A 21,188-nucleotide genomic window follows, 5' to 3' on the forward strand; every position below is an offset into this window, starting at 1 on the left:
ATACAGTCAAACCAAGGATATGGAAAAAAGGCATATTATATGGATGGCCAGCAACATTTTCTTGCCTGGAAAATCCCATGATCAGAGGAGCCTGGAAGGCTACAGTTCATGCGGTCACAAACAGTCAGACACGACTGAGCAACTAACACTTCTAACATTTGATTGTGTAGAAAGTTGGTGCCCCTAACCGACCAAGCTGTTCAAGTGTGAAAAGTAATCTGAATATAATCAAGTTTTCAGACCTCATTCAGCTTACAGGAAATCCAAGAAAAGAGGACATATTCAGACAAATTCAAAAGGTGGGATAGCACATAACAGTCAACTGTTCTCAACAAGAAAATGTAGTACAAGAAAGAAAACAAAAAGTTGGATGGGTTGAGGGAACGATTCTAGATTAAGAGACCAAAGAGAGGTATGATTCAAGCAAAGGGACTATGTGGACCTTGTCAGGGGTAACTGGGGGAACATGTACAAGGACTAGTTTAGGTATTATTAAGGACTTACTGTTCGTTTTTTATGACTGATGACGGTTTTATGGTTATGCAGGAAAATGTCTTTCTTTTTCAGAAATGCATATTTATACGTTTGGGGGAAAATATCACGTTTTTAAGACATTTCAGCTAAAAAATGAAGCAGTGGAAAAATGTTAATTATTATATTTAGGTGACAGGTATATGGCAATTCATTACATGATTCAATTTTCTTATGTTTGCATTTTTCAGAGTAATTAAAAAACAATAAATACCTGGGGGGAAAATCAAGTCTTTCACAATCTGGCCTATACATATGCCAAGTTCAAAAGGCAGGGTAACAAAACAGTGTATTGGCCATATTAAAATGTTATAGACAAAATTCAAAATCTACCATTTTCTGAATTATGATCATGCCTGCATTTTTATTTCAATTACTTATATATTATATTTACTGGGCTTAAGAGTCTAGAAATAATTTACAATTCCTATAGCTGCCTGAGTCCCCCAATCAGTAACATCAAGACCTTACAGGCATTTTTTTTCTGAACCAATTTATAAAGATCTTCTCCCTATGCTCCTATAAATACCTACTTACTCTTAAACATCTCCTACTTGAGAAAGCCTTCCTAGAGTGCATGATTTCAACAAAAATCAGCAGGTACCGAAACCACTGTTATCATACCTCATGTCACGTCCCAGTGTAACAAGTTACTTGTTCTGAGAGGCTTTCCCTAATAGCCTAATGAAAAGTGGGCTTCCCATCCTCTCTCCTTCATCATTCTTTCATTTACAGTACTTATCACAATGGCAACAGCATTTTAACTTCTGCTTGTTCCTTAAATTTCACTCTCCCCCATAAGACCATAAGCTGCACGGGTACAAGGATGTTTCTTTTATTCACTCTGGTACAGTCAGAACCAAGTACAGTACCTGATACAAAGTAGCAATCTTATGAACACTTTATTGCATAAATGAATCCGATTTTTAGAACTCAGCTTTTAGCCAAGACTCACTGCATATTAAATGAAGGCCAAACTGCTAAGTCATAAAATTAAAACACAAGTAAATGTGACAGCTCCCTGAACTTGACTAAACAAGTCAGTGGTGATGTATATAATCCTCATCAGCAGGGAAATGGCTGAGATGACCCCAGTTCTCTACAGGGTCATGAACAGAGACTTGAGCCTCTCATTTTGGAGGGCAAAATAAAGGATGGTTGGCAGTAGCACAATTGGCTGAAATGGCTGGTAAGTTATTTCTTTGCTATTTTGGTCTTGTGGAAACTGCTACCATGGTGTATAGCAGATACACCTAAATGCCCTTAAATGCCTAAGGCTGATGGGCCACTTGCGGTGGGTTGGCTACATGTTATCTCTACCCTGATACCTAAAATTACAAACACATGTCTGTAAAAACGCCCTCCACCCCCAACCCAACAACATGCACCTATACTTGAAAGTGTTAGTCACTCAATTGTGTCCAACTCTTTGTGACCCTAAGGATTGTAGCCCACCAGGCTCCTTTGCCCATGGGATTCTCCAGGCAAGATTACAGGAGAGGGTAGCCATTCCCTTCTCCAGGGGAATCTTCCTGACCCAGGGATTGAACCTGGGTCTTCTGCATTGCAGGCTGCTTCTTTATTGTCTGAGCCACCAGGGAAGCCCAATATGCACCTAAGTTACTTACAAAGCTCATTGCTTTTTATTTCTCACTTCCACCCCCATGTTCAATCTCATTTTGGAAATTTTTTTTTTTTTTTTTTTACTGTATCCATCTGAAATAGTCTCTCCCTATTCTTCAGCATTTATCTCAAGTTCCTTCTCCTTCATAAAATATTTTTATAATCCTCTAATTCATTAATGAGCCTTATTTCCCTCAATTTCTTAACCATGGGGCTTGTGGTGGTGTATCTGCTGAAACTGCTTACTGCTGAGGTCAGTGCTGTGCTCACAGGAGTGTCTGCTCATTGGCAGAATAAACTGTAAGTAAAATAACAGTTACAGTAATTACATTTTTCCAAACTTGAGGCCAGAAAAAGTTCAAATTCAATGACAATTATAATTAAGAAGCTGGATAACAGACATTCATGCAGGAAAAGAAGGAAAGCTCTCTTGCAAATGTATTTTCATAAAATCATCCCCCAAATGTAAATAACCAGCAAATGCTTCAACAAATATTCCGAGAAGTGAAAAAAAATCCAACCTTTAAATAGAGTTCTGAAAGTAGTGGCACTTGCTACACTTGTACTTGCCACTTAGTTGTTAATGGCCCTAGTGAGCCTGGGAGGTTGAACAATGGGTTACTGGCCCTAACTGTATCCTTTTCTCCCACTGTTTCCTGCATCTGAGATCTTTTCTTCATTCTCTGCTTGTTGAAATCACATCTTTATTTACTTTGAGATTCAGTTTGAATATCTAAGATGTATTTCCTGACCACCCTGACTGTTTTTTAAATTATTTTTGTAGTTTCAATTATTCACAGAAATTACCTTGAGATATACATATAAAGAGAATTGCTATAATGAATGATATCACAAGGATATTATTAATATAAAAGTCAGAAGACTTTCATGGGTAAAAAAAACAAACTGCCACCAAACTCATGATAAACCCTAAGAATTAAAGAAAAGAATCCCTCCTCCAAGTATTTTTTTGAAGGACAGGAAAGAAGCAAGAAAAGAACAGCTGAATACACCTTTATCTAAGGAATTTCCCCTAACTGCCTTTCTCAAAACTTACTGCCTTGGTAGAAAGATACTGAAGATGTATGGCAAATGCTGTACCTAAGTAAAATTCTATCCATTTCTGAACCAAAAAAAAAAAAAAAAAAGGGAAAAAAACAAATAGTTTGGGAACTAAAGGCTCCAGCATTTGGTTTCCTTGATGCTTTTAATCTCATGAAATTTAGAACATCAGCTAAACACAACGGAAGAAGCAACAGAACTGATGGTGCTTCTATCTGAATCACTTTATAGACAATACATGTTAGAAAAACAGCTGTAACAAAACCAGTGTCTACCACTACCAGGATGAAGATCTGACTTGCTACCTGCCATGTCATTAACTGCACTATTTGCTCCAGAGATGGGAAGACTTAGGTGCATATAAAGAAATATGACATGGAATATAGCACACAGCACAATATGATGAAATAAAATCTTTCAAACAGACAAATACAGCTTTGGTTGACAGTTTATTAAATACACTACATTTGTACCTTATTCTGTATTTTTTTTAAATCATTCACACACGGACTTAGTAAAAATGTACTTTATAGAAAACCATCTGCAAAATAAAAATAAAAATGCACATTTTTACCCACATTTTAGATAAACCGCTTAAAATGTTAGGAATTATTTTGTTGGAGGTGATCATGAAACATGGGGTAGCTTGATTTTATTAAACCTGACACCAGACCAGGACTTCAGTAGTGTTAATGTTGACATGTGGATGCAAAAATGTCTATTAACTAAATTGTTTAATCTAACGGGGTTTGAGAAAACACTACAAATAGGACAAAATGAAGTACTATTTTTCCTTTACAGACATTTCGCTAAACCCATTTTCTATACACTTTCTCACACTCAGAATTAGTGGTGCAGACTGAAGAGGCAAAAAAAAATTCCTTAAAAAAAAAAAACCCAACTAGATCCTATTTACAAAACATGCAAAGTGTGAATTTTAAGTAGGTGTTATGGTAGAACTGGTTAAAAGTAAATACAGTCAAGAGACAGAATATACCTTTACTTCTGCAAATGTAAGTCCTTCCCCCTCCTTTCTGGGAGAAATACATTTTCAGGGCGTGGACTGTGAAACGGCATACAATGCAAAGACAGAAAACAAAGAAGTTTGCAAATTCTTTATATTTCCAGCTGTTGAGACAATATTTCTGAGAGCTGAGGTTACCTCTAGCGGCGAAACCAGAGCCAGCTATTAAGCAGCCAGAATGCTACAGTAATTGAATACATGACCATTTCTCTTTTAGCCCGTTCTTTGTTCTCCTCTTCCAGAAGTTGTAGACGTCTATTTAGTTTGATTATCTGAGTGAAAAACAACATCGAAAAATGAATAGAAGCTTTAATGCATCATGCAATCAGATTCTTATTAAGTAGCTTAATTTCTCAAAAGAATTATTATAAACATGAGAAGTTTCATTCGGCACCAAAAAAGAAAGTTGTATATAGGGAAAAAAATGTTACCCAAGACAGCTTAAATTCATTAAATTCTCTTAAAAGCTTCTGTCACTCAGCTTCAGTTTTTCCTATTTAACCTGCTTTAACTGCTTTATGCTTTCTCTGAGTTACTCAGAGGGCTCCATGTATTAACCTACTGGAGTGGGCCCTGTGACCTGCCACCCAGGCCCTTCAGGACTGAAATGCTGATTCTCTACCTGCCAGGAGGGTCACTGGTCAACAGCACAGTTCCTGGCTGTTGGTCGTTACTATGAGCAGCCCTGGGCCAAACAACTGTCTCGCCAAGTTCATGCTCCCTTATGAAGACATTGTGCATCCAACAACTGGTTTGTGATGGTGTTAAAGGCCCAGGTTCCCCGCTCCAACTCTGAAGGGTTATCCCAGCTTCAGAGCAATATACAGCTGTATAGATTTGCTTAAAATGTTAACACCCTGTGTGACTGGCTAGAATTACACCAATCCATTTTGGTAATACTGTTTTATGCTGATGAAAACCTGTAAACTGTGATTTAATATATCTTTAATCAAAATGGGAATATCAATTATGGTTTAATAAACAGTTTGATAGAGAAAGTATTTTAATTCATGGGTTACAATGGAGAGAAAAATGATAAAATGGATAAAATGTTAGGAACTACCACTTTACATGTAGCATCAATGGAATTTAGGGTCTCATGCTGTTTGGGACATTAGATACCTGTCGTCTTAATGAAGCTGCATCTACAACTGTCATGTCTTCTGAAGTTCCTTCAATCATTGCATCTATATTTGAAATGCCATACCTGAGAAATAAAACACGATTTAATATTAGAACAGAACTAAAAGTACCTTGCAAGTCACATAACATATTATGTAATGCTCAGAGGACTGTTATAAAGACTGGTATTTAACCGTACAAATTATTAAAATATTTATCAATCTGAACGGGTATTAATAAAGAGAAGAGCTTAAGGGAACAACTACCCACAATCCTGGGAAAGTGTCTTAAAGGTCAGAGAAAGAGAAGAAACCCTGACTAAGGATGTAAATAAGGAGACACTTTTCAACTCAGAGAGACTGGCAGTGTTAAAAAAGGATACATGGTTGAAAAGATCTGAGAGCTGTCATTCTGCTCAGAAGTCCCTGCTGAGACTCACTGGCAGGGAATACCAAGTAAACAAACTCCAGCTAAAAGCCTAAGACTGATCATTTTTTATTTCTCCATCTCTTCTCACTGCCATTTCTACTTCCCCTCTTGCCATTTCTACTCTTCACTTCTTATTTCCAATTATCTAATCTCTCCTGTATCTCCAGAGAAGCAGTTCTAAAATAACCTGAACACACCTTGCCGCTACATTCAGATCCAGAATTTAAGGACTGTAGTTAAGGAGCTGTGTATAACATAATGCTGGAAGGCCACTAAGACAAACTCTTGAGAAAACATTAAAAAGTTCTTCTTGTTCAAATGCAGTTACTTCTAAAGGGGCATTGATTTTTAAATAAATGACAAACAACTACTGAGAAACACACAAATGCTATTATTCCTCTTTGTCCCGACTTCCACTTTTAAAATATATTTTAAGTAAGATACAATTTACATACCTGATAATTCACCTCACACGTGTACAGTCTATTTAATCCTGTATGGCTATTTCAATAAAATGGGCTCATTAACTTTGCTGAATGAGCAGATTATAAATAAATCAGATTTAAAAGTTACTCCTATGTAATCTAGAGTTGGCACATACATCATGTTTTTAATACTCTAAGCAAGTCCCCATAACAAAAAGCACATTACCATACAAAGGGGTACAAAGGCGTATGAAGAGAATTATATTTTTCATTCAAACATGTTAGACAAGTCTATTTAGAAAATCCTTTTGCTATAAATGCTACTGAAAATAATTCAAAAATACTTTAATAAATAATGTGAAACAAAAAAAATGTGAAACAATTTTAAATTTTATAATCCTGCAGTGCCATCATTCTGAACACCAAATAGAATTATACAGGTTGCGGTTTCAATGACACTTGGTGTGTACCTTCAGATAACCTAGAATGATCTCTAAACACTCCTTTTATGGCTAAATTAACTGGCTTTCTCCTAATCTGCCCTTTCCTTTATGGGGGAATAGAGCAAATATACTGGAATATTGAGCGTAACTGCATCAGGTAGAGAAGTAAGCTACCAACTCAGTAGGTGATCTGCCCTTTCCTTCATGGGAATAGAGCAAAGATACTGGAATACTGAGAATAACTGCATCGGGTAGGGACGTAAGCTACTAAGTCAGTAGGTGCTAGAACTATGGGTTTATAAACATCTGAATTCCTCTTAACATTAACCAGAATTATTAAACAGTTAGTGGAAAAAAATAAAGGTTGAAGATTCCTCTTCTCTACACTTTATCCTCAAAATAAAAGTTTTCTATTTCTGTGAGGTCATATATTAGATAAATAATTGGGGGGAAAAAATCAAACAGAAGCAACTGCTTCAAAGGTAAATGGACCCAGACTGAATGCAGAGAAATGAACTGTAACTGAAAGGAACTCCCCACAACTTACATTCTGAACTAACTATAGTTTTAAACATCTGTAAAGGAAATCTTCATTTGCTAAGAAATCTAAGGGTATGCAAAAGACTCTACCTGTATAATTCAACTTAAAACATGTGTTTTAACCAAAACATGTATTTATCAGACCTAAAATCTCTGTAAGAAATTCTAAGTCAGATCATTGGCTGAAAATAACAGAAAAATAAAAGTATAACAAACTTATGAGAAATACACAAGGAAAAACTTGTTAATAATGTAAAAATAAACTAGTCAGTTGAGTGGAATGGGACTCCTAAGGACACATATTTCAATTTTCCAATCAGAAATTAGTATTAACGAGAAACCCATGTTTCTCTCTTCTACCTAAAGATGAAATGTGCCAGCTCGCTTCCTCTCATCATTGAAATAATGCTGCCAGTTTGAAATCTACTGCTGATTTTGCTTAAAATAAATAAAATTGGCTCTGAAAAAATTACAGTAATGGTATCATTATTGTACCAACCATTTTTTTTATCAACTGTACAACTTTGGAAATGAGAATTTGGGTACTTGAGAACTTTAAGTATTAGTATGTGCCATTCTATCTGTCCTTGTGCACGACAGGAAGAAATGCCTACTTTAGGCTAAGCATAACTCAAAGTGAGAGGGACAAAATAAGAGAGAAAAGCTTCATCAACAGATGACAAAAATGTTTAAAAACTAAATTCTCTTTCTAACCATTTAACCTCTCAGGCTGTCAATCCTAATTTCCCCAATTTGAAATGATGCTTTACAGACATGTTTATCTATACAGTGAAAGTGACAAAGTGACATTATAGACAATTAACAACTAAAAAGGAAGTGCTGGACAGAACCTCAGGCAACAATTAACATAATGCACACAAAGCCAGGTTTAAGATTATTTTTCCTGTGTACTAGCATGATCGTCCATAAAACTGTGCTTAAATACACCGGCTCAGACGTTCACACAGTGATGTATTATAACTTTTTCCTTATACTCTCTTGGCCAAATGTCACGAGTGATTAGACTCACTGTTTTCAGAGAAAAGCAGGGGGTCCACCTAGAGAAAACTCTAGAGTTTAAAGCTATAATCTAAAGGCATGGCTACGGCATGCATTACGCCCTGCAAAATAACACATTCAACCAACTGTTCACCCTGGTAATTACAAAGTCTCAGAGTTTACCTGACGTTGTCATGATGAGGATTAGAAGTGGCGGCAGCAGACCCACCACGCAACACAGGTCTAAGGCGGGTTTTTGCAGGAGAAGGCACAAGACAGAGTCAGGAAACAGAGGGTAATGAAATAAAAGCAAAAATAAGACAAACAAATGTCAAATAGGATTATATTGTATGTTTCAATACAATATATTTCAAATACTTTACGTATCTTGGTCTCGCTGTCATCCATGTTATGGCTTTCATGAATTGAGCATTTTACAATGAGTTAGAAAACAAAGGGAACCTCTTATTTTCGTAACAAACAGCACCAACATACAAACTAATTTTTTGGTGCTTGTACTTGACATCCTACTAATTCTGTTCAAAATGTGTAACTCCTCTCTTTGAGTTGGGAAAAAAACAACCATCGGCAACTTCAGAAGCGTGTCAGGAACTGGTTAGCAGCACCTGCATGGTCATGGCTGCTCATCTGGTATCAACAGCCATCTCGAAAGCTACAAACCTGACGTAACTCCCACTTCCCACAAGTCCCTGCCTCCCGCCTCATGAACTCTGCTTCCTGCCTCGGATCCTAATGCAGCCGGGTCGCACGCAAACCCTCAGTTCCCAAGAGCAGAACTGGAGCTCAGCTCTGGAGCTGAGGAGGTCGGGGACACATCTTGAGGGCATAATACAGCACATCACAGGAAGTGCAACTGAATGTGTGCGCCTGATCCCGAGGGGCAACCAGGAGAGACACACAGGGGCTGCTGGAAATGAAGACTAGGGCGCACCGGGAAACTTTGTGGGCATTTTCACTGAGCACATACTTTGATTTTAGTGCACAATTAGCTCTCTACTGGTAAGAGATAACCTCTTCAGTAAATTTTACTTTTTAAATCAGGAAACAAAGGCTCTATGTGGTCACTGGTCAACTCCCCCAAAAGGAATCAGCAATACTTATAACCAGAGAAAGGAGGGTGGGGTGCAGAAGCCACATTGAGGGTTTGAAGAATTATTATTCTATTTTGAATGTCTCATTCTCTACAGGCTTATCAGGTTTTACCTGAATTTAAGTATCAACACAATTCTTAGAGGAAACATTTAACACCAAATGTTACTACTTTTTTTTCTGTAAGTTGGCACAGCTGTAGAATTTTTGTTACAATATAGACCACTATTTTATGTCAAATCAATTTATAAGAGAAAATCTTAATGCTTAGGTTGTATGTTTCCTAAAGGCACTACTGGTGCTTAAAGAAATTTATAGAACCTAGAGGGGAAAGGACTTTTGAGTCAGATATTAGACTTCTCCTTTGTTGGCTAAAGAACTGTAAGAAATCATAATGCTTGAGGCAGGTTTTTTAACTCATCCCACCCTACTAATTCATTTATCCTGTGACATTAGGAAAACTTACTTTCTGATCCTATATCACACTAACATGAGAAAGGTTAAAAGTGAAGCCACTGCTGTGTGCTACCTAAAGCTTTTTTAAAAATTTCAAGTATATGCTCAAAAGGATCTGCCATATCCAACATATTCCACCACAGAGATTTCCCTTTTATAATGCAGAGCCAGAAAATAATACAGTCTTTACCTTTCACAACGTATTTCATTTTGTCTTCTCACACTGGCAATTGACACATATAATATAAAAGTAAATTAGACAGGTGTTTGGCAAAGTTAGAAACTTTATTCAAGTACCACTTTCTACTGTAAATATGACTTAATACATTAAGGAATCATTTTAAGTTTGAAAATAAGTAAGATTTAACGTATTAAAAAATCTTTTCAGTTTTGAAAATAAGTTTTGTAATTAAAGTGGTAAAAGGGAATGAGATTCAAGGCTCTTCCAGTATTAACTTGTACATCAACATTTTTCAGTAAATAAATGGTCTTAGTAGAATGTTTTTTTGCTAAAAAACAAAACAAAATAAAACATGGAAACTGCTACAGTAAGTAAACAGGGTAGATGTACCAGGAATTACATGTATTTTTTAAAAAGATACATTATAAATAACAGATACTGTCTCAACTGCAACTCTGCATTTCTAGGTCTTCCAAGTAATGTATTTACATGGATACTTGCAAAAAATATAAATTATCTACAAATTGGCTTCTTACTCTATTGAATCAAAGCCAGAAATAATTAAGCCCCTCCTTTTTTTTGGCTGTACTTGGGCAGCATGTGGGATATTAGTTCCTTGACCAGGGCTTGAACCTTTGTCCCTAGCAGCTGTAGTGAGGAGTGGAGTCTTCATTACTGGACTGTCAAGGAAGTATAAAACCTATGCATGCTGAGCATGACTAATCTGAGTACTTAAATAGTTTTCTTTCAGAGGTACTAAGTTTCTTTTTAAAAACATTAATATTTTGTATTGGAGAGTGAGATACAGAGCTCTCGAAGGTGTCAGGAGATGTGAGCATTTCCTAACTAGCATGGACTAAACAGCATTTTTAAATCCAAAGAACACACCTGGTACTTGCTGTTTCAGATGGTTTGGTAAATTTTTTTTCTTATACCTCAGTTTTCCAAATGCATAGCACCGACCTATGTAAGTAAACTTTTCTAACGCATACCTAGAATTTAACTTTGTTTTCACGTTGAACTTGGTTTTGGGTCATATAAGTTCTCAAGATGAGAAAATAAAAACAAAATACATAAACCTTTCAACAGTGACCCTCAGAGTATACACTAAAAATAATTCTTATGCCAAGCAACTGCGAAAATGCCTTATTTTATGATAATAAAACAGGCAGAAAGGTTTTTTTCATTCTTTCTGTCAAACAGTTCTAACTTTATTAACTGTATCTAATACAATGGCTTAAGACCAAAGATAAGACACTGCATTAGCATAACAGCCAGGAATAAAAAATAGGAAGGAAAAAAAAGATATACAGAGCAAGGAACATAAAAGCACTTCAAACTTTATATGCAATATTATTTAATAGTCATGCAAGTAGAACATTATCCAAATTTCACATTCCTATTTCTTGTATCTGATAAGTCAAGCTAGACAGTTCTCCTAGCAGAAATAAAAACTAATTTGACATCTACAACTCTGATTAAATCTTGCACAACATTTAGATTAGTAAATACAACGGGCGAAAAAAAACCTTTCAAGTTGAAAGCAACCAATAATACTAATGATAATCTATTCTTCCAGGTTCCCAGGTATATATACAGGAGCAAAGAATTATTACTACAACTACTTTATGAATTTTTAAAAAATCTCACTTAATAAGAAAAATACTTCCTTCACAGAAAAGGGAATTTTAAAATTATCAATTTATTTCAATTAAAAAAAAATCACTTAAAGCTCAAGATAATTTTTCATAAATAACAGAATACAAAGCAAATTTTACAATTAATAAGATTTCTTATGATACTTTTGAATTTAAGGCAAAACTGTTCCATTATGGATTAAAAAAAAATACAACTATTTTTCCATATACTGCATTGAGCTGTGTGTATGCAGGGGGATACATCTTTGTCATCTATATAGGATTTATAAAACATCTGTCCCATTCAGATATTTTCACTGTAATAGCATTTGATAAAATAAATTTGACCTAATAAACTAGCCTCTTGTAAGGACCTATTATAATTAAAAGTTAAAGAGGATAACTGGTAAAGAATAAATCTATGTTAAGGAGGGAGAAGAAAACAGGCATTTGGAAATACTAGTCAAGTGCCAGGTACTTTATATTAAATATCTTTTTAAGTATCTCTCATGACACTAAACAAAAAATTTGAGGCCATCTTTATATCTTAAAATAAAGACAGGGGAGGAAAGAAGAGTCCTCACGAGAATCCAGAAAACTAGGTAATATTAGTATTAACAGATGAAGAAAACGAGGCCCAGAGAAGCTAGGCAATTTGTTCAAGGTCAGCATGTGGCAAATTACTCGGTGCGGTGGACCAAGATTAAATCCAATCCCTTCAATCCAAGCTTTTTGTTCTAAACCATGATGCTTCTTATAATCTAATATAGTCCTTGAAGCTTTAAAGAGTGTAACAGGGACTCTAAACCCTTAGGGAGGGATATATATACACATACATATATGTATATATTCATAATGTGTATATATACACGCCCACACACACCCCCACCCATACATGAATACAGGTACACATAGATGCAATTTTGCCCTTGCCATGAACTTTCTCTGTTACGCTCTTTCTAGTATGGCTTTAAGTCCCTGGGCCCACACGTATGGGAACCCTGGGAAGGGTCAGGAACCCTAGTCCAGAGGCACGATGGGTGCTCATCATGGACGGTGAAACACCTGGGGCTTGTGTGAGGCTCAAGAGCAGGTAACAAGCAAAAGTTTGTTCAGAGCAAGTCACGAGACATGTCAGTTCCCAAGGTAAGAAAGAAGGTCTACTGGAAAGGCCTGTTTAATTTATTGGAAATTCTTCAGAAAGCAAAGTTAACATCCTAATAAAATGATTATGAAAATTCAAGCACTGACTCAACAGAGTTATTACTACATAAAATGTTTAGAGTTGAAGTGAAATTGACTGTACTTTCCTCACATTCTGCCAAAAAGCTCTCAAATTTCATCTTTTTAAAACACTATCTACTAATGAAGCAAGGAGAAAAAGCTATTCGAAATAATGGCAAAAAATTCATTTGAATGAACAATTCTAGGTACACTACTAGTGATTTTAACTGGAGGCACTCAAAAGTGAGACACGCCATCCATATTGAGAACAATCAGTATTATTAACAAAGAGACAACAGCACCTGGGATTTTTAGCACAGGCTTAGAAATCCCTAGTGAAGAGGGGGGAAAAAAAAAAAAAAGCCCTGGCAGCTACACTGACTTCATCTTCTAAGATTTGCTTACTAATCCAACCACATTAGTATCATAAATGATTAAAGAGTTACTAATAAAAATGAGTACAATTCAGCCCAACATCCCACACTGGATCCAAAAGTACCCCTCAGCATATCCAAAATGGAATCAAGTACTTAGAACAGCTCAGCAAGGTCTTGGGGGAGAAAAATCAATATATTTCCTGTGTATCGGTAGTTACTAACTGTATCCCACCCCCTCCTGCTGTACCTCAACTGAAGAGAAGCTAACAGAATCTTCTGAAATGTGAATTTTGGACAATAATTTCAAATTAAAAGAAAGCAAAGCAAGCTCTTTAAATCATTGCATCTGAGAAAGAGACAAAGGTGTAAACATAAAAGGAAGACACCACAGTCCACTAAAAAGGAGCCAAAAAATAATGCAGAAAAGTTGGCAAGAGTCAGTGATGGCCAATCACCTGCGATTTTCATCCAGCACATCCAAGATCTGCTGGTAAGCCCTACGAGTGGAAGACTGGATAAGCGACAAAATGCCACGAGCAGAGGAAAGATTAGCTCCGTCTTCAGGTAACATACGGGGAGGGCAAACCCGGACCTGCGGTGGCGATGGTGTCACACTGTTCACACAAGCACAGCAAATGAAGAGAAAAACACTCACGTCAGATTTTTGTAAAACCCCAGCTCAACATTTTCCCCAAACACCCATATTTTAAAAATTAGCTTAGTTTTCTTGCCCATTTCCCCCACCCTTCATTGTCCCCACAGAGTCAGGCCAAATAAGTTAATAAACATGTTAAATTGTTTCTGTGGTTTTTTTAAAACCCAGCTACCATGAAGCATCTGTAACTGCGTAGCTTTAAGCGTCAAGTTAAACAGACTGAATATGAAAGGACAACTTTAAAAGGGAAGAGAACTACCTCAGAGCAACTGCAGCCCCCGCCTCTGGAGAAACGTGAACCCAAGCCTCTAACAAACAACACGGCACTGCAACTTACAGATGATCAGAAGAGTAAGATAGGGAATTTCAGTAAACAGCTGTCAGGCAAAGTTTACATGCATAAAACGAAAGGGATTCCGTGAAAATGCCAATTTCAAATACTTCACAAAGACAATGAAGCAATTAGTTTATGCCGAGTAAATTTAAAGATGAATCAACGTTTCAGAAAGCTAACAAAAAGCATTTTGATTACTCAATTAAAGCATACATTTCCTGAATACAATGAAAAGGCAAGGATACTTCTTAAATTATCCAGATGGAGGTTAAATGATCATTTTTTGGTTTCTCAGTAACAATAATCTTGGTCATTCTTTTATATGTGAGTTGAGACTTACAATGTCTTTGGTTCCACTTACAGTTTCTCCTAAAAGCTAAGCACATTTCAAAGAAGTGATTTTACAGTTCTAATGTGGATTCTTATTTTCAGAGAACTGTCTAATTTTAGAGCATGATCAGCAATATGAGGTATTTAACTGATTTAAGGACTTGGCATCTGATTTGTTACAATAAGAGAACTATGGGATGTGGGCTCAATAATTTTCTCAGTGTCAGGGCAAGAACATCTTAGACTGAGCCTCATCCTTGCTCATCATATACAGAAGAGTGCAGGTGGAGCAGATAGTGAACAAGTGCAAGAGAAGATTGTTCTAATGAGATGGATGAAACTGGAGCCCATGATACAGAGTGAGTAAGCCAGAAAGATAAACACCAATGCAGTATACTAACGCATATATATGGAATTTAGAAAGATGGTAACGATAACCCTATATGCAAGACAGAAAAAGAGACACAGATGTATAGAACAGACTTTTGGACTCTATGGGAGAAGGCGAGGGTGGGATGATCTGAGAGAACAGCATTGAAACATGTATATTATCAAGTGTGAAACAGATCGCCAGTCCAGGTTGGATGTTGGGGCTGGTGCACTGGGATGACCCAGAGGGATGGGATGGGGAGGGAGGTGGGATGGGGGTTCAGGATGAGGAACACATGTAAATCCATGGCTGATTCATGTCAATGTATGGCAAAAACCATTACAATATTGTAAAGTAATTAGCCTCCAACTAATAAAAATAATTGGGAAAAAATAAAAATAAATTTAAAAAATTTAAAAAAGAGAAAAGATTGTACTTTGATCCGTGTAATTTTTTCTTACTTAATATTTTTGGGAACCACAAAATGAGTGGGATAATTTTTGAAAGGGTAACTGTCATCTAATATTATTCCCAGAGTCCCAGAAAGTTAAAAACGAAATCTTCTCCACAATTATGTGAATAACTTTCAATGTCTTGATGATCCAAAGCAAAAAGTACAAAATACATGAAAACCATGTTTTCCAGTAATCTGTCAGGGCTGATTCACCATATGAATGAGGCCTCATGGTGTCAAGATAAATGCAAGTTTTCAGATGCAAACTCATGGATGGTTACCTGAAACATCTGTCCACAGACTAGGAATCTTCTGGAATATATATAACTTATCAACAACAATAAATATCAACTGATCCATGGTACTCAGCAGAACCCAAACTGGGTATCCAAAAAGAGTAAAAGAAACAGTATATCTGGGACTCAAAGTCTAGGTACTAGGCTTGTACTCAACATTCTCTTCAGGCAGCATAGAGAATACCTGAAGTTCTTGCTCCTTCTAAGAAAACAGACTCAATTCATGTTAGAAAAGTGTCACCAGAGGCAGGAATAAAATGGCCAGTTCTTCATCAACATAAACAGGCATCCATCTGACACTGTTCTCGACAGCAACACCATCATACCTAGCTAAACTGACTTAATCAAGTTTTAAAAGACTATTCAGGACAGTATCTACTGACATAATTGAAGCTTTTGTCTTCATATTCTGGGGCTTACATTGAACACTGCATATACCAATTTGAAACAGTATATAAATGAGCTACCTATATAAAGTCTATAATGATCACTATTTAGAATTATAATATTAAGAGTAAAAATGCCAACAAACTGAATCCAAATCCATGAAAAAGCTTTGATGGATTTTTGCCCATCAAAATTCAAAAGGAAAGAAGGCTTCCTTGGAGAAAACTCACTTTGTCAGAAATAAGCAATAGGAATTGTTTATTTAAATTCTAAAAGTACAAGTGTTTCCTGTCCATACATGGGAAATCAGGTCATCAAGCATAAATTATTTTCAGATTAATTGCAAAGCATTCTTCAGATGGAATGCACGGAAGACTGAGTTTTAAAAAGTCTGTAAGATCACCTTCAATTCTAAGATTCTATGATCATATAAAATTGGAATATGGTATTAAATGGAAAAAAACCATCACAGTCCTCAATGGTAACTTAGTAAGAAAACATATTAACGTAGAAAGATAAAATTAAAATTAAGTCTTCACTAATGCTAGTAAAGATATTTCATCAAAGATTAACATCAAAATCATATTTGGATTTCAGGTTGTTTCTCAAAAGAAAACTTTTTCTCAAAAGTTTCAAAGATTAGTTAAGAAACTTAACTTTTCATAAACAATCTTTCATAAACAGCAAAATCAGAGTAGAAGTACTTCATACACTGATGACCAGTTTGGGCAGTATACGTACAGATTAAATGCCCTTAATGGTTAATCTATTTCTATCTACAGATGAACTGAATGACTAAAGCATAAAATGATCATAGCTACACTAATTAGAAGAAAGAGTCTAGTAATTCTTTCTTTTCAAAGCTTTAAGCAGTCTTGCGAGTCTCTTTAAAAATAAACAAATCTAAGAACAAAAAAAGAATAAGCCCCATGTTAGTGATAGGCCTGATGCTAGCTGGGATGCCCGGCCCTGGTGGCATTAACCGTGACAGCAAACAGTGCTTTCAGAGCTGAGTTTCATCTCTGCCCACCCATCCAAAGTGGAGTGACTTTGGTTTTTTGTTTTGACAGATGAACTCCTATGAAAAATAAGTAAACATATTGCAAAGGTACTGAGATTATTCAAGCAAATGTTACAGTATTAGTGATTTAATAAAAATGCATGTTGACGATAAATTCATCTTAGTAACGTTACAAAACAGCAAAATCTCAGCTTTACCTTTTTCTTTTATAAAAGGAAATTTTGAAGAATGTACTTATGTGTGTCATATTATTTCATTAGTAATAGCTCTTTCTCATGCCTATATGAACTCTTACTATGCGAGTGTTGAATAAACAACACTAGTCAATGTTAGAACTCAAATTTAAATGAAAATTGACTTGGCATAGCTATTATTATAACATAAGTCCAAAGTCAAACACCTCTTTTTTCCACGGGTTTTCATAGGAATAGTGTTTCTCAAACTGCGAGGATAATCTCTTTGATGAGGCTCCAGTCTTTTCCAAAAATATAGTAAAGATAAAACAGTAAGAAAGGGAAGAAAAAAATTTCACTGAATCACAAATTTTGCACCATTTCTCTTGAAATTTTAAATACAGATAAAGTTTTAATTTCTTGCCACTAGGTAATTTACTGGTTCCTAGAAGTATAAGAGAATCAGAATTAAGAGAGAAATCACCGGTTGTCAGAACGGTTTCTGGTACTTGAGAACTACACTAGCTGTTGAATCTTATACTGCATGCCAAAGTTTCCCCTCCCCTTAAGAGGCCAGTCATTCCCATCCCTTGCTGTATCACACACACAGAAAGAGTGGGTTTAATGATCTCACAATATTCTTCCAAAGCTTAATCTTAATATATGGAATTTAAAAAAAAACTTAAATGACTCATTAGACTCCTTTTCTCCTTCTGAGTGAAAATAAACAATAAAAGATAGTGTGCTAAAATTTTTTAAAGATTGAAACCACTGAGTCTGATTGAACCGAATCCACAGAGAACTAATATGCCAATGAAAGCAAAATAAAGGAACTAGAAAGGATTTTTGGTATGAATTATTCCATTCTACTTTCACCATTATACTGCAAATCATACATAACTTCCTTAGCTGATCTAGCTTTTTTTTTTTTTAAACAAAGTATATGATAACAGCTTGAGAAATCCTGAAACAGAGGTACTTAAAAGCCAAACAGTAAGAGAATTAGGGCAGTACATGCCAATTACCTGGTGAAATATTAGTGTCACATTAAGCCTGCAAAATTAAAACAACTCCTAATTGTGAAAAGCAGAGCAGACAGATAAAAATCTTACGTGTACTCCGGTGCAGAAATCGGTGCCTGGAACCTTGAAATTTTATTTCTTGGGGCAGAATCTGATCTGTACCACCTTAAATAATAATTATGCTTCTTTTACATATTCAGCTTTTATAACACAAAGAAAAAAGCTAAATACGAATCTACTGATCATTTTTGTGTCAATAACAAGCCCTATTGTCTCTTTGAAAGTAAGTGAGAAAAAAAAAAAAAGAAAGTAAGTGAGAGAACAAGGTCAGCGCTCCTGCTCTTATACCCCTATGGACTTTTATTCCTAAATCCAAGGAATAAAATAAAGTGGAGGCAGGCAAAGGTTCATGCACAATGACACATAATCGGATCAGATCACAGAGAAAAGGCTGAAGTAGGTAAAGACAGGAAGAGTCCAATGATTACTTTGGCAGAGGTAAAATACAGCTGAACCATGTTAATAGCTTCTTCCTTACCACATTACCAGCATTAAATACATAATTTGCTCATTATATAAAAATTTGAAAGTTTATCAAATGTAGATTCTTAAACATGAATACAATTATAAATAATAAAATTAATAGCAGCAGAAGAAAGGGCAAGGTCACACTATCAACAAAAAGATGGTTATCAACAAAAACATGGTTAAGTATCTTACCATGGTAACATACATAACTACCGAAACAAAAAGTATGGTTAAGGAAGGTAAGCATTCTATTGCAAAAAACTGTATAGTTGAATATTCATGCTATTTTTACAACTGAAAATTAAAACATGAGATTCTGTTTCATTAAACATCTAGAATAGCAGTCCCCAACCTTTTTGGCACCAAAGACTGGTTTCATGGAACAAATTTTCCACAGACGGAGGGGCAGGGGCGGGGATTTTCAGGATGATTTAAGCACATTACATTTATTGTGCACTTTATTTCTATTTTGTGGCAATCTCAGGACATTCTGCCTTGACGCTAGGGTTAGTGTTTGTGCTCCTATGAGAATCTAACATCATCACCGATCTGACAGGAGGTGGAGCTCAGGCTGTAATGTGACCGATGGGAAGTGGCTGTAAATACAGATGAAACTTTGCAGGCTTGCTCACTTCCTGCTGTGTGGCCTGGTTCCTAACAGGCCACGGCCAAGTACTGGTTCCTGGCCTGGGGACTGGGGTACCCCTGATCTAGAAAATGCCTTTCAAGGGACTTAAAGAAACAAAGAACTCAAATATTAGCTAACTTTGTTCATCTTTTTTTTTGTTTGTTTTGTTTTTTTTTTGTTGTTCATCTTTTCTGAGGAACTTTCATCACTGGTAACTGCAAAAGTATCTATGAACTAGTCATTTACTCTAGCTCATGCTTCACAAGCCTGGTTTTTATGTATTACAGAGCAGAGCCGTTTCCTCTCTTGTCAACTGAACTTAGCTATCAGTAATATATACTTTGTGGGGGAAAAAATCAAAAGTGATGCTATAGTAAAATAGTCCTATTTTTATTTCATTATGGGAAATTTCAAAGTAATCATGGACTAAATAAAAAGCAATATCTTTATATAACAGGAAAGTTAATTAGAAACTTTTGGTGCCCTCAAAAATATTACAAATAGAAAATAACAGAAGCCTTTAGGTCTATGTTTAATCATTCTGAGAGGGTTCTAAACATCAAGAAGCTACCTTCACCATAAATTAGGTAGTCTTTTCACCACTTGTGTAACATATTTTAACACAGTCTAGAAAAAGGAATTCCATGGACTGGCTATCACTGCCAGCCATGGGCCTGCAGGAAAACATAAAATTATCACAAAAAAATTCATTATTAAAAATGGCTGAACCTTTCAGATAAGCCTTCCCTGAAGAAGACATATATTCTTTCAAACTTCCTATCTTCCTATATAATGCTTCAGAATAACTGTAACTACTTTAGGAGGCATTTCAAGATTCCCCAAGAAATGAAAACAGTTACAGTTCTCCTTTGCACCTAATGCAAAAAAAGAGAGACTCAATCCCCATCAAAGTCCCTCTTGCATCCCTATATTCTTTAGTCAAGCCCAGGTTAAAACTTCACACAGTTTACTACAAATGGCATAATTGTACTGTGTGGTATTTTCCATGTAAGTTTAAATGTTTTGCTTTTTATCTAGATTTGCAAGCTGTGAGAGACATTATCACCCCCTGATTCTTTCTTAGTTCCCAGAGAGATTAACGTGATGTCTGACATCAAATCAGGTTCATGATAAATGATCTCACGAAAGTTGAAAATTTAATGAGGAAGAAACAGCAATTTATATAATTTAAATCACCAATGGCTCTGAGACTTAAAAAATTCTGACCAGTTTTTAAAGGGATATTTTATTTTAAAACACCAATCAATTTTAGTAAAACAACAAAAATCACTTGTCCAATTTAAAACATCTTATGGTAGGGATAGCTTTTAAGATCAGGGTATGATAACATAATCAAATGAGAAAGAAAGGTTTACACAAATAGTCCTTTAAACAATGTACTTAAATTTTTAGAAAATGAGAAGGATCTAAGAATTCTGTCACTCAGTAGGAAGAGAGCTAAAAAAATAATCCTGGAAAGCAAAAACAATGCCATTTGGTTATGCTATATTCTTTACCATGGCTCAATAGAAGCAGAGCCGACTAGTCCTTTTACAACCTAATCACAAATTAAGTAACCTGAAAATGAAGATGTTTCCTTAACAAAGTGTTTTTATGCTTTATTTTGTTTCTTTCCCCAAATTTAAGGTTATGAAGAGTACTACAAAAATACAAAACTGATGTAAACGTATTACATGATAAACTGCAAACACTATTAGAAGTAAATGACTTTTTTCTTCAGGTTCTTAGGTATAAAACATACACTTCATCCTTTTTTTCTTTTTAAATACTTGAGAGTAAGTAAATC

At 35.6% G+C, this 21,188-nt stretch overlaps 1 protein-coding gene across 19 annotated transcripts in view; it reads right to left on the reverse strand.

The window, feature by feature from the left end:
- Positions 1-3,646: 3,646 nt before the first annotated feature.
- Positions 3,647-21,188, reverse strand: part of MFF (mitochondrial fission factor) — a 28,591-nt gene continuing 11,049 nt past the window's right edge. For 9 of the 19 annotated variants that reach the window (XM_043909836.1, XM_043909835.1, XM_043909833.1 and 6 more), the window contains 7 exons: positions 18,316-18,390; positions 17,431-17,505; positions 13,639-13,797; positions 9,955-9,987; positions 8,382-8,441; positions 5,363-5,447; positions 3,647-4,512 (listed from right to left, as the gene is read on the reverse strand). In XM_043909836.1, coding sequence (XP_043765771.1) covers positions 4,381-4,512; positions 5,363-5,447; positions 8,382-8,441; positions 9,955-9,987; positions 13,639-13,797; positions 17,431-17,505; positions 18,316-18,390 — 619 coding nt within the window. In that variant the 3' untranslated portion in view covers positions 3,647-4,380. The remainder of the gene's footprint in view (positions 4,513-5,362; positions 5,448-8,381; positions 8,442-9,954; positions 9,988-13,638; positions 13,798-17,430; positions 17,506-18,315; positions 18,391-21,188) is intronic. The other 10 variants (XM_043909844.1, XM_043909842.1, XM_043909831.1 and 7 more) reach the window with 9 other exon arrangements.

This window comes from Cervus elaphus, chromosome 8 (assembly GCF_910594005.1).
Source record: "Cervus elaphus chromosome 8, mCerEla1.1, whole genome shotgun sequence".
NCBI lineage: Eukaryota > Metazoa > Chordata > Mammalia > Artiodactyla > Cervidae > Cervus > Cervus elaphus.